Source organism: Hetaerina americana, unplaced genomic scaffold (genome assembly GCF_022747635.1).
Source record: "Hetaerina americana unplaced genomic scaffold, ioHetAmer1.1.p SCAF_61, whole genome shotgun sequence".
Taxonomy (NCBI): domain Eukaryota; kingdom Metazoa; phylum Arthropoda; class Insecta; order Odonata; family Calopterygidae; genus Hetaerina; species Hetaerina americana.
The window spans coordinates 394,535-409,491 of NW_027287217.1; the positions used below are offsets into that span (position 1 = coordinate 394,535).

At 36.0% G+C, this 14,957-nt stretch overlaps 1 protein-coding gene across 1 annotated transcript in view; it reads right to left on the reverse strand.

Moving 5' to 3' along the window:
- puf (ubiquitinyl hydrolase 1 puf) overlaps window positions 1-14,957 on the reverse strand; it is an 88,908-nt gene that overhangs the window by 60,009 nt on the left and 13,942 nt on the right. Inside the window, exons 7-14 of the mRNA XM_071594451.1 lie at window positions 12,315-12,429; window positions 7,545-7,665; window positions 6,296-6,540; window positions 4,468-4,723; window positions 3,245-3,389; window positions 1,432-1,638; window positions 996-1,123; window positions 68-322 (exon numbers count right to left, since the gene is read on the reverse strand). Of these exons, the coding sequence (XP_071450552.1) occupies window positions 68-322; window positions 996-1,123; window positions 1,432-1,638; window positions 3,245-3,389; window positions 4,468-4,723; window positions 6,296-6,540; window positions 7,545-7,665; window positions 12,315-12,429 (1,472 nt within the window). The remainder of the gene's footprint in view (window positions 1-67; window positions 323-995; window positions 1,124-1,431; window positions 1,639-3,244; window positions 3,390-4,467; window positions 4,724-6,295; window positions 6,541-7,544; window positions 7,666-12,314; window positions 12,430-14,957) is intronic.

The following is a 14,957-nucleotide window of genomic DNA, read 5'->3' on the forward strand; positions in this document are numbered from 1 at the left end:
TCACATGAAACTTCCCTTCAGCAATGATGCCCTCAGTTCATAACCTAGTGCTGTCAACATAACCCACCTGAAATCATCTGCAGATCCAACGGCTGAATAGATGGAAGTGAGGAACTGTAGTCTCACTTGAACTTCAGTCTGGTGCGTGTACAAGTTGATCTTTGAGCCTTCGGCCATGTACACAGTGAGGTTATTGAAAAAATGTGACATCATGCTATGCTCCTGATCGGCCCACACAGTGATCCTATGGGTATCCATTCCTCTGAACTGTTGGAACGATGCAAACAACTTTGGCAAGAGCCTCAATGACACCACAACTGACCTGCAATCAAGGCAATGTACATTTATTAGCAAATATCATAACGTCACACATGGGAATGCACTCAACATATAATATTACCATAATTTCATTCAGAGTGAATTCTATTGCATCGTTTCCCAGTCAACGACAAAGTTAGATTACAAACAAATCAACAAATTTTTAATTGCAATTATGTAGCACAGTAGACCTATGGCAATGCCATATTCACTCAAAAGGAAGACGAGATTTTTTTCCACAAAAAAGCAGTAGATAAAACTGAGGTCACCTTGGATTCACAGGTGAAACGTACATCTAAAGCTGAGAAGGTCATATCTCACGTCACATGTCCTACCTATACAAAAGCTTCATAATGTATGTAGTCGCGCATCATAATTAGTTATTCACAACAATGCATCAAAATGTATGGTCTAATGTCATTATATTGCTTCTAGCTCAGACCAATAGCTCCACTTCAGTGACAACGGTGGAAGGGTATCAGTATTTCTCAGATTTTCCGGATGGGTGAACTATCTCTATCTCTAGATATGACAGAGATTCAGGGTATCTTCCCAAAATATAAATTAAATAATTCATGGTACTTAAAGCTATTTTTAAGGTAAACATATTATTCCAAATATTCCCATTTTTTAAAAGCTTTCAACAGGTGTCAATTTTTCAATGAGCATCAACTTACTGATTCTTGGCAAGATTCTCCAAACAGCCTTCAATGAACTTCATCCGAATAACTCTCTCCGTGTTGAAGCAGAGTAGATTGTATAAAGCCTTTTCAGCTTCCAGAGCAAGGCCTTCACCTAAATGCACCTAATTAATTAAAGTATTTAAATGAAAATGTGACAAATTCAAAACATTCCCACTAAATTAGACAAAGAACAGAGGACAAAAACAATAAATCAGTGAAATATTAATATAACAAGGGCACACAATCCCCTAGATAAAGCTTGTGATATTTTATTATTTTTTTAAATGATAAGATAATATGAAGTTTATAGCCCACATTTTAAAGTTTTTTTTTATAGATTTCACAATTGTTATTTAATTAAAGCAATATATCACTCAAATTTGATATTCTTTAAAGAGAATTATAAAAGGATCCCCAGGAGAGAACTTACAATTTTATCATCTTGCAGGAGGTCCCAGATGAGTGTGCTGCCAGGTAGACAGACATCCTCGGGTCGGAAATTTGAGAAGAGACCCCGTGGGACAATGTTTCCATGATGATGGTGTTCTACCCCAATGCCTGCGGGCAGTTGAGAGCATAAGTGTGGCTGATAGGATGCCACACTCACTGGGTGAGCCATGTGTGACCCTATATGGACCTGCATCAAAAGAATAAAACAGCAAAGCATTATAAATAAGTTCAGCCAGCAGAGCTCAAATTTAAATGAGCAGTCAAATATCTATAAGACACCCTAACAGTCTCAAATCTGTTTCACATGAGGTATTACCTTACTCATGATCAAGCAATGTGATTACGTAGCAGTTAAACAACAATAGCCCGGGAAGAGTGGAATAACGTAAATTCTCCGTTATCCGTGAGCTAATGGATGTATGGATGAACCACAGATATCAGAATAACACAGAAAACTAAAACACGTGGAAAATATGGTCGTGACACATACAGATATTATTGTAAACACACCTTTTTCAATTCATGTGATTAATTAGTGTTTTACAGCAATGGAAAGTAATTTTTTTCCATTTTCAGCCATTTAATATGGATGGAATTATAGATATACAAGAACACAGCACTATCTGATTAAGAGAATAGCAGAACATATTTTCCTCAGAAAGTTCCTCCAATCATATAACAAGGAAAAAACTAATGACTGGCAAAGAACAATTTCTTTGAAGGATCACAAGCACAAATTCATATTATTGGTTGCATAGTAAAGTTATGTATTTGCTCGCCTTATAAGAGAATATAGGATTCTCAGAGGTAATGAGTGCAAGGGAAACGATAATGGGCAAGTATGGAATAGTTTTAAAATGTTTCAGTTAAAAAATTAAATAATATTGACAACTTTTGACTTTGTAAAATTAAAAACTTTTAAGAATGCTGAGGTATTTCAAACTTGTATATTTTCAAAAGTATTTCAAAACCTTAAAAGCATTTCATTGTCATAGGATTGTCAACCATATTAAAATTTTAAGGTGCTACAAAGAGAGAAGAGTAAGGGTAATTTGCAAACAGATAATTCACACCATGATAATCGAGAATTTACTGCACTTTCAGGCAAACCTATTTTAACTCTTAACCATTGTAATTCAAAAATGAAAACACCTTATTGTTGATCACCGATTACTACTTCATTTCATTTAATATTTTTCCAAAAGGGTTATTTCATTATTTTTTCAAAATTTGCATGCATTTTTATGCTACATAATAGTGCTGTAATAATAATTCCTAAACAAAAAATGACCTCAGCTTCCTAGTAAATTAAGCATACAATAAAACATTCACTACCATTTTTGGAAAATATTATCTGTTTATGAATTGATCAATATTAAACCAAAACATGAATTTTGTATTAAAAAACCAATGATCAAATACGTCAATTTACCACTCCTTTAATTTAGCAGAAATAGTTAAAGACATTAGAAAAACACGGTATATTACATGACTGATGAACTCAAGCCCTAAAAATACTTCTTTGAAACTACATGGCCTATGATCAAACAAAGTTTTATATCATTCTGCATGAAGCATATATATTTCTGTAAGTTTATGTATTTCCTCGAGTTCAGAGAAATACATGACTTTGGCCAGGCTTGCCCTTAAGAAAAGGCCACTCCAAAAATAAACTTTCCTTATGCCCAGAATCACCACTTTTCAAATAGGAACTTTGTGTAACTGCTGATTCAACATCGCCAATTTGAACAATTTAATGTTTAAAGGAAAGTATTTCCCACAAAAATACATACCCTGGCTCGAGCAGCCAGTTGGACTAGTTCATCTTCACAGCCTGATTCCTCACCATCAAAATCAGCCATGTTTTTCTCAGACTTATTACTCATTCGAGACGAATAGCTGCCTTCTTCTTCAGACATTGCTTCTTCCATCACCTCACTAATGAATGAAAACACAGAAAAACAAATCAGGGAATGAAATCATTAGCCAATTAATGAACACTCATACACTTAATTCAGAGTCCTGCTCATCTTACACTAGTACACTTATACAGCTAGTCTTATACTGGCTCACTGATCAGCTTTTGAAAACATATGGATTCAATATCATATTGGCTAAAATGTTCCATACTCAATAGATCAGCTAAAATAATTTCACAGCAGTCAATGGCATTTCTTAATTACCTAATTAAATGTATATTGTTCTTTGAAAGGGTTAATATCAAAGTTCTCTATTTCTTCTCAAAGATCAGTTATGGAATAATTTTCCAGGGTATCTCCAGTCATAGCAACCATATTTTCAAGCTACAAAAAAGAGTTATCATGATAATTGCATCAATTAGTGTGCAAACCTCCTGTAAACCATAATACTTAAAACAAAAAGGTTCTCACTCTCCTCTACACATCAATTTAAGAAACTGCAGTATTTACGGAAAAAAAATCCAAATTGATTACATTTGAATAACCAGGAACAGCCGTTAATTTAAACCAAAATAAAAATAACCATCACAGAGAAAATTTTTAGTTCTCACCTAAAATATTCCCTACCAAACTTTAACTCAAATATTTAAAAAACACCTTATCATTTCAAATTATTAAAAACATAAAGGAAATTTAAAACTTAAGTAAAAACATAACTACAAAAAAATCCATATTATTTGACTGGTGAATGCTTAAGTAGATTGTAATTTCTAGTTTTTCATCTTTGTAAAAATTACATTCAATGAAAGTATTGTTCATTATGCTGTTTCACCCTACACTGTGTGATATTTTATGTATATTTTTTCTGTTAATTTGCATTTTGACCTACCTTATGTCCATATCTAGACCTATGGCATCACTTAAGTTTTATTCTATTCTCCAATCATTCCACAATGCTAGATATCATGACGAAATCTTTTATTCAATACCAAATGTAACATGTAGCCAATGTAATGAGTGTTGTAAGCGTTAACTTAGCCCTAATTAACGTCGACTACTGTGCTGGATCCCCTCCACACCACATTCAGGAAACACACCTGATGACCACATTTGGGACCTGTTGATCGAGTTCAAGACTGCTCATCTCCACTTGCATCTTGGCGGCATCACCAGCGCAGGCATCTTCCACCTGAGAGCTGCCAGCAACCTCGTCAATGACAACGGCATTGCCACTTGATTCAGCCGAGCTGCTGCTCTCCCCTCCACCAGCCTCCTCCGACTCCCCCTCCACCCTCCCTCGCTTCCTCTCCTTTTCCAGGAAACCTCCACCTATTGCACCACTACCGGTAGTTCCTGCAAGTACAAGAGGAGAGCATGATTTCACACCACCTAAGAGCACAGCCCAGCCTATGAACTCTTCAATGGAGGGATGAATCTGGAAGATTCGCCATGATGCACCTAAATCAAGATTAGCATGCCCAACATTCCTACTTTCCATCACAATTTTTGGTGCTGTAACGTTACTGTTACAAATTAACAAACAAATACATATAAATTACTACTTGTAAAATAAATACCACATTTCTTCATGTGTAAGTTGGACCGAGAATAATTTGAAGATTATCTTTCAGCCAAAAACAAACTTTAACCTAGGTTGAACACAAGAACTAATTTAATTTTTAGCTCAAATAAGTTCAATTGATTTTTTGTAGCTAAAATGTTTCACAAATAAAATAATCATCTGAATTATCTCCTCAGCATTCAATTCATTCAGACAAGCATAAATACTGACTCATTAAGGAGTTGACTGTTATTATCATCCCTTGGACATATAATGCATAAATCAGGTGTAATCAATCCTTTTAATTCTACATTGAATGCTGTCCTGATAATTGTTAAGAAAACAACAAAAATCCATTAATATCAACAAAAATATGCCTTGGGATAATTAATCCAAGTGATTTTCTCGAAGAGCAAGTGATACTTTCACATTCAAAATTTAGCATTAAGATATACATAATAATAACTAAAATAATGCATAAAAGCATTTCTGTTAAGTTTGGCCCCCTATGCATTAGATACATGAACCACTGGGAAAGAACAAAGTGAAATGGAGCCCTTGGCACATGGTGATGGAGGTGAGGGCTGAAATTCAACCGAAAGTTAAAATGAGAAACAAACAACCTTACAGAATAGTAGAAAAGGAAAAGATAACATAGAGCAATCCATAGAAGTCCGATGCATTGGGCACTCTTTAAAACAAAATGGATTTCTCATGAACAATTAAGAGAGAAAAATAAAGGAGACCTCACAATGGATATCAGGGCAAGAATGTAGACCAAATAACAAGGAATGTGAAAATGAAGAATAGTTGAATGTACTAAATTAAAGTACCCTTCTATTTTTACGGAAATATTTTCCAAATTTATTTTCACTCACAAAATTCCCTCTCTACAATAAGAAACAATGTGCTCCTTGAATACTTACGGGTATACGAGATATACTATCTGAGATCATAGAGCAAATTATTAAAGCAATAATAACATAAAACACAAATATTAAGGTGATAATGACTTAAATATTAATGCAGTTTATGAATAGCAATACACACAGCTCATTTGCCCTAATGTTAAAGATTAATAATTGCTTTCACTTCCAAGATTTTTGACAGAATTGACCATCACATATTTACTCTCTTCTCTATCTAATGTCTGAAAACTGGGGAAAAATAATGTGGAATATAATGCGAGTGAATGTATCAAGAGAACTAAAAATTTATATGAATGAATACGTAGGGATGAGGTCAGTTAATCTTCAGATTGAAAGTCTGTAGATAAATAACTAGAAAAAAATTTCAAATATCTTTGCATCAGACATCAAAAACTTCTATTTCAATTCTTCTAAGGCAAAAAGGAGTTTCCTCACCCCTTGACCCACTCTTCCTCTTCCTGTACACCTTCTTCTTCTTCCGAAGGCCGTCAACTGTGCTCTCCTCACCTCCCGACTTCTCGCCATCAGCATCTGCACTGCCATCTTTCTCGTTGCCCGCCACCTCCTCATCCCCTCCCTCTTCTCCTACACTCCTTTCCGCCCCTTTCTCCTGCCCCCCTGATTTTCCAGCCTCACTCTCTGCCCCATCTCCTTCTCCTTCCTCCTTTACCGCTGCCTCCCTGCCAGGAAAACATTATTGGAAACAAAATTATGATCCAAGAACACAAAAGATGGCGAGACATTAAACATGTTTTCAGAACTTTCAACCCATCAAAAGGGACAAAATGACAAAAATATTTCAAAACAAACAAACCTCAGATCACTAGAGAGTAAAACTGAATCCCTCTCACTTCACGGGCACATCTAATCAAAATTTTTAATCGCCTTCTCGAAAGTTGATGGAAAAATTACTCAGATCCTCTAAAACAACAAACACTTTGCCTGGTCCTTGCAAATATATGGCATTTGCATCTAAATAAATAAACACTTAATGTTGAAAGCATGGATGCTCAAAAAAAGGGATTTTTAAGCTTGAACTTTTCAAGCTAAAAGTCAGCTTTCCCTCTCTAAAAACTTTTATACAAGGTAGCACATGAATCTATATCGTACATGTTGAATTGAATCAATTAATGAAGTAGAGTAGAGATAGATGAAACTATATAAGTACAACTGGCTTCAGTGCATCATTTCTCTGCGGCCACCTTCTCCCACTCCAAATCAATTCATGTGCAGTCTAATGTTTTCAGGCAAGAGCACAGATAAGGAAAACGTGCATCTTATCATCACAAATAGGGCAAACAAAACTCAGTATATACCATTGGTTTTGGTGAATCATTTTTCTGAGGTCATGCTTCCATATCCAAATCTGAATTCCAAAGTATTTCAGGATAATCTATTTTGTGGCAGTCTCAGTTAATCCACATTCCAGAGTATCAACAGTCTCAATAAGCAGTGAAACTAAGAACTAAGGACCAAACCAAACCATCACTGGTTAAAATGAAACAACTGTGAAGTCTCCAGTGTACCAAGGTGAAAATACTTCATCTTGGAAAGATTAGGGCAAAAACATTTTGAGAAAGAAGCAATAAGCAAAAATTGCATTTTTTCCCCGTAAACCTTCCAAGAAAAAAGAGCCGTCTAATTCTAAGTTTGGGTTCCAGAAATTTTGCTGGCATTCACTTACCCTTCCTTTTGTGCTGTAACATGTTGCTTCTGTAATGGCATACCAACTTGACTGCTCCCATCTGCCTCTTCTGCAGGGAACTTATCACTATCTACCTCAACAGTCTCAGATTTGAAACACCCTGTGAATGAAGTCCCAAATTAAACACATCAGGAATGGAAAATAGAAACTGCATATAGAGGGATGACAAAAATATGGAATTCAGAAAAGAAAAATTAAATAATTTGATACTAGGATAGATGACCCCCCATTAGACAGAGTTCCATTTGTTGCAATTTGTGCATGACACTGTAGTAGTGTGCCAGTTTGTCACGCCAATATTTTTATTTTTTTTTGCACTGCATAATCTATGTTAATGCCAAGTCACCAAAAGTCTGTCTCAAATATCCCCTTGTGCATTATTAGCTATAAATGCTTTGTTAATTTTAGTGCATTTGTACAATCAAAAGGTTATTGTAAATGCACCAACAATTAGTGGTGATTTCATGCAGGGCATTGTACACACGCATGATGTTTACATTACATTCTCCATTGATATTGCTTTATAAGGATTCATGCTGTTTTGCATGTCTATTGAACAGAAAAAATTCACTAATGCCCATGCATGGAGCAACCGATTGAGTTCACTTCAATAGAAAATATTCCGAGCTGAACCATGTGCACGTTTTCTGGCTGGTGACACAACACACAACATTTTGAACCAAAATTAAATGGCATTGTGGATTCAAGTCTAAATCACCCAGTTGCAAATTTGGCCCATTCTAGTCCCACTTCAATCCCACTATGGGTCCAAGAATAACTTATTTGTTTTTAATTTATTTTCATTAAAAAAACCATAAAAACAGTAATCAGCCTGAAGGTCAGTTTGGTAGGTGATGGTAGAGTTCACCCAGTACTAAGTCTGCCGGCGTATAAAATTCTCAGATCAGGGTAGGGGTGTCAGTTCTTTTCCCTGTGCCGGTTATAATTTCCCAGGAAGATATGATACCTCAAAAATCACAGCTTGGTTGGAGCTGCAGGTGCTCGACTACCGCGACCCTTATTTTCAATACAAAGTACAAGAAACTCTTGATTATCCATGAGCATTTTGAATCTGCATCAGTTTTGCAGACCATCTATGTTATTCTCTTCCCAGCTACACAAACTGTTAATAAAATTACAATAATAAATTTATTTATCATAAATTTATTGCTTTGAAACTTTGATAAACTTTTAAAAAAATAAAAGTTTGAATGAAATACCTGAGATTTTTCTAAAAGCTTATAATTTCATGAAATCAAAACTTGTCAATTGTATTTAATGTTTTGATTTAAACATCTTTGAATTAGTCCATACTTTGCTATTATTGTTTCCTTCACATTCATTAGCCCTGAGTCCATATTCTCCAACGAGGCGAGTGGATACAGAGCTTTACTATTCAACGAATAAGTAATTATTAATTAATTATGTATATTGCATTATTTCAATTGGTATCATACAACAAATATGTATCCATCTCAGTGATCCTTTGACAATCATTTGTTTTTTCCTGGCTTCATAACTGTTTTAGCTTTCTAGGGAAAATATCAGGTGCATCAAGTGCAACTATTCATTTGTTGATAGTTATGTTTTTTGATTAAACTATAATTCCACCCTTAAGAAAAATGGCTGAAAATGGAAAAAATTTACTTTCCATTGCTAAAAAACATGAATAAATCACACAGAATGAAGATGGAGAGTCTCTACATATATATATATATATATCCATTTAGGGCATGGCCATATTTTCTGCATTTCAGTTACCCATGTATTTACATAATCCATGCTTCTTCATGCAATCATTAGGATGGATTCCAAGAAACTGCGGGAGATGTCACCACAGTAACTCTTAACGAAGTCATCTGCTAATAGTACATTACAATGCAAAAATTTCAGAGTGTAAAAATCATTTGTCTTGACCGGGATTCCCTACCGGATCCTCAAATCCCAGTCAAGGCAAATGATTTTTACACTCCGAAATTGATGCATTGTAATGCACATTTAGCGGATGACTCCGTTAAAAGTTACTGTCACAACATCTCGCACAGTTTCTTGGAATTTGTCAAAGGTAAAATACCATAGTGTTTAAAGTTGGCTTTAACTTCATGGACTGTGGTGCATCTCGCACGACGTCGAATGCCTATGACATTGGATGCATGGTGTTTCGTCAAAACATCTTGTTCCTTTGAAGCCCCCAAAAGTTCGGAGTGTAAGAGGACACCTCGATAGCATAACTGGCTAAAGCACTCAGCCGGCCATTGAGGGATCTGAGTTTGAGTCCTGGTCAAGGTGAATAATTTATACACACTGAAATTGTTTCATTGATTAGCAAAGATAATCAGGAGTTTACTGTACTGTGTTCAGGCATTTTGGTTGTTCAAAAGGCCAACTGAAATAAAGATGTTTTACTAAGTATTTGTTCAATATTTGTTATGTCACTTGCACAAAAAAGGCTCCCAATAGCTGTGGCCTCAATCAAGAACAATCAATTATAGTTAATACATTCAGTTGTGCTCGTGTTAATCAAGAAAACTAAATTTCAGTGACTATGTTCAACTGGGCTTGCACATTAATGAGGATGCATGATTATTTCATTTCTCCAAAATATTCACATCAACCCTGGTCAAAATTGAAATTGGAGAAATTTCAGTTGCTCTTAAAAAGTATTACAAAACCCATTTTAAAAGTACACCTGGGGCTAAAGTTGTATCAATATTTAAGGAGCATATCCTTTTGGTTTCATAAATTTCTCTGACTCAATCCAATTTAACTAAAACCAATGAATTTTGATGAGGACTTAACACATAATTAATACTTAAAATCCACCAACATACAATTCATTTCATAGAGACATTCAGCAAGTCCAGTTTCCTGTCCATGTAATAACAGAATCTCGAAATTGCAGATCAATCTTTCCATTCTGGGGAAATGTATGCGCATACATGTACATATATACAGTAGAAGGCTGCTATGATGACAATCACTTATACATCAAGCGCACCATCTCAGAAATTCAATTTTTGGTCATTACTGGTCTCCCAATGAAAAACAAATGATGTTCCAACGGTTATAAGAGTGGGTATCATACTAGCATAATGAGTAGGTTAAGCTGTGTCTGCTAGGCAGTCCCAGCTCATAATCCTCTCCATACCATGAATCTTCCCCTCTCACACACCTCACAAATCAAGGCAACCTCCCATACATCCCAAACATATGGTTCACCTAGCCTCCATCCATGTCTTTACTCTCACTACACCATACATGATGAGCATTCAATAACTATTTTCTGAATAATTTCAACAGCTATTTTACACACTAACCTTCCAAAGCAAGACTTTAGAAGATTCATCACCAAGACTTCTCTTAATTGGGTCCAATCGTACACTATTAGTCAAGAAAATAAATTCCCAGTGTGTGGGAGGAAAATTTTTTCTAATGGATTATATATCACTAACTGCTAGCAATGTGGTAGGAGGGGAAGAAATAGGATTTTATGTTGAGATAGGGAATATCTCCAACTAGGACCAACAAATAATAGGATGTTAGACAATCAGTGCTCCAATATACAAGGTATATAAAGGCATGATAATTTTGGAGAAAAAATTTTTCTTTGAATAAAATGTATACTCTTCTATGCAGTTATGAAAGGACTGCTTCTGAGACCCAATAGTTTTCTTTATCCACCCTTGATATTAGGATTCATACAACAGAGAAAATTAAGCTACACATCAGTTAAAATAAGTATGCCTTTTAAAGACTGATTTTATGACCTATCAGTACTCATAATAATAAAACTTCTACTGAAAAAACTACTCTAGGAACCCTGAGCTTCATCCCAGCTGTGATTTTTCAAGTACCAGACCTTCCTGGAAAACCAGAGGTGGCATAGGGAAAGGAGGTGGCCCCGCCTTATTTGATTTGTGTATTTCATATGGTTAGGCTAAGTGAGCTAACATCTATGGTGTTTAAATATAATTTCTTTTCCATTTAATTCTCTCTCTATGATGAACAATTTGGTATGCAGTAGTAGTAGTTTTTAGGGGAGGCGACCGACAACTGAGGTCATTTGCGCCATAGGGGATGGACAAGAAAGGATGAAGAATGGAGAGAAACCCGACGTCGGCATTAGCCTACTCTTTACGAAAGGTGCCAAGGGGTCCGCAGTTTAACGTCCCATCCGACTGATGGCGTACTCACTCAAAGTGCCCTCCACGAAACACCTCAAGTAGGGATCGAGATACCTCTGAAAAATATTCAACACCGCCGGGATTTGAACCTGCACCCTCTGGGTGAGAAGCCAGTACATTAGCCCCCACACCATCTCGATTCCCCAATTTGGTATGCTTATGATATCCTGGTACTGTAGACTACCTCTTATCTGGTCTAAGCTTCTCAAGGGTTTTAATCAAGCAAATTCTGTTTAAGCAACATTAAGAAAGTAAAGATACAAAGGTTTCTGTGGCTTCAATTAAGAGTGATGTTAATGTTCAATTTTTCCTTTCTAAAACATTAAGAATAATGATCAAGTGTTTTTTATTCAATGTATAACTCTGAAATGATATTCTGAAAGTATTTTCTGATTAACTGGCCATTTATATATTTGGCCAGGGGTCAAGGGGTCACAGTGGCCAGAAAAGTAGTCCACTTCAATGACCATGTGAAACCCAAAAAACCGATCAAGAAAATCTGCCATACACACAGGACTAATAATTGTCAACAATTACACATTGAAGCAGTTGTCTCCATACTCACCATCAGACTGGACTTTTTCCTCTTCTACCAATGGAAGTTTCTCAGATCGCTGACAGCTGTGATCGCTACCTTCACTGGGAGATTTCTGGCCCTCACTTGGCTGTGAGCTGTCTGGCTGGAAAATGAAAGCAGAAAACAAAATTGAGCACATCCGCATTATGTCTTCAGAAGTATTATAAATATCTTCAGATTGGTGCATACAATAGTCCGAAAGACAGTATATATGCTTTCAGAGTTTTATTACATATTCTTAAAATTCATAATGATAAGAAAAATAACCATACAAATAAATTTTTTAAACTTTTCAATACGCAGCCTTGTGCATGCCTACCAAACCCCATGCCATGGATTCTATTTGCAATTATAAAATTACTAATGCTTTTTACTTGTACTCAGAAAAATAGGACAATCAGCAGGGAGGACCCATGCCACTCAACATGCCAATAACTCTGTCAGGACAGATCCAAAGTAATTGTACAGGGTACTGCAACATAACTCCCTTTTTAAAACTCAAAATGCTTTCAAAAAAGCTTGCCGTGCTCCGTGGTTACAAGACGCTCTATGTTTAGAGCTCCAGGAACTTGCGAGGAAATAGAGTTCATCTATTTAAATCCATTTAGAGTTAATATCTTGTTAAATTCTATTAAAACAGAGCCACTTGCATAAGAGATGCCAACAGTCAATGCTCTTGAATATTCTCACTACTCTTTAAGTTGTAGGTTGGTGAGTGACATTTGGCCACTCTTTGCACAGCATCTTCCACACCAGCCTTCCGAACTACCATGGCAGATGCTGACTCAAGATCCACACATATTTCTCTCCACCCACTACTGCCCCTCCCTCCTTCCCATGCCCGAGTTAAAGAAACAGAAAAGTGTGGGTGGCAAACGGGGAAAAAAAAGAAGGGGCAGTTGGAAAAAAGGCTTTGATGGAGTGAGCAGAGTTGCAAACTGTATTGCAGGAATAAAATTGAAGGAATGAAATGTGAAAGTGGGAGTGATTATTTCTATCATCTCTCCCTTCCTCATTCCCAGAAACATTCTACATCAGACCATCACCTAGCTGTCTAACACTACACTCTGTCTCATGAAAATAAACATAATTCCTACACTTTAGGCACACTTTATCATTACTCAGATACAGCAAGACAATGCTTATCAGTCTTGCCTGGTAAATCTAGCATTCAAATTATCCGCAAACCATAGGCTTAATGGTGCTACCTACCAGCAATTATCATCATAATACAACCACTTCATTCCCATGCGGTGGAAAAGAGTGACTTTGAAAGAATATCTGGATGAGGCATGAGTAAAAATACTGGCAGAAGCATTACATTCATAATGATTTCAATTCCAAGTGGGTCCATGGGGTTCCAGGAATGAAATGGATCCCTGGATGGGAATGTAAAGTGCATATATGCATGGCACTTAGAGGATTCTTAAAATATCACATATGCATACACCTCACCCTGCTACCTTACAAAGTACACAATGTTAAGAAAACCCTGGTTTTAGGTTACAAAAGGTAACATACTCCCTTTTACTAATTTCTTCCATACTTCTTTCACCATATCACAATAATAAATTGTTTCAAGTATGTTCTTCTACTTCCCAGACTTTCAACAATCTTTACCCCTAGTCTCTTTGAACATCATCACACATGACTTTCTTATTCTGGTCCTCCTCTTATATTCACATTTTTTCTCTGATTCGACTTTAATTCATTCTCTCAACATCAGCCCAGCTTTCTTTCATACCTGTCTATTTCAGTGCAAGGATTCACATACTCTTTCATTACAAACTGTTTCCTCCCAGTATTTTCAATTCTCACATCTTACCACATTCATTCAACATTCAAAATGCCATGAAAATGAGTTTTCTTTTAGGTCATGAAAATGAGATTCCAATTGTCAAAGAGTGTAGTCAGTGATGTTTATTCAACAAGAAATAAACTGTTGGACCATATGAATTACATGGATGATCACTTCCACCACACCATCTGGAAGGATTGTGTGGCATCCTTTGGATCAATGTCCCCGTGACACCCTGAATATCTAAAAAATAATAATCCATAGATGGTAAAAACGGAAAACAGAAAAATTCAAACAAATGTCACCTCAGCTTTAAGATAAGTGAAGGAATGAGAAAAGTTCACTTGTGCATGGGTAAGTAGATTAAGTGGAGGGTACAGGATGCCTGAGGAGCCCTCACTGCTTTGGTCAACTTTATGTTCACCTTATAAAATAGAAACTACAGAAGTTCAGTAAGCACTAGCTAAGCTGAAGGATAATATACAATTCAATACATATAATTTTTCCAAAAGAACAAATGAGAGACAAGTAATAATGAATGGTGAAGTGTACTTTCAGTCATGGCAACAACATTTCCCTATGCATTACATTTTCAATCCCATAACTTTAAAATATCACGATAAAGTGTGATCTATTTATTCTACTTTAACAAGTCCCTATCGATGAAGTGACTTCCAAGATATTAGTACATGGTGATATAGATAGATGCCATTATAATTCTGGGTATTCTGTTTGGTAGATAACCTGTTGGCTGGCTGAAGTAAGTACACTGCTCCCATTAAATATGCATTTTTAAACTCAAAAAAATGACACTAAGGATGTCTGTTCCTAAG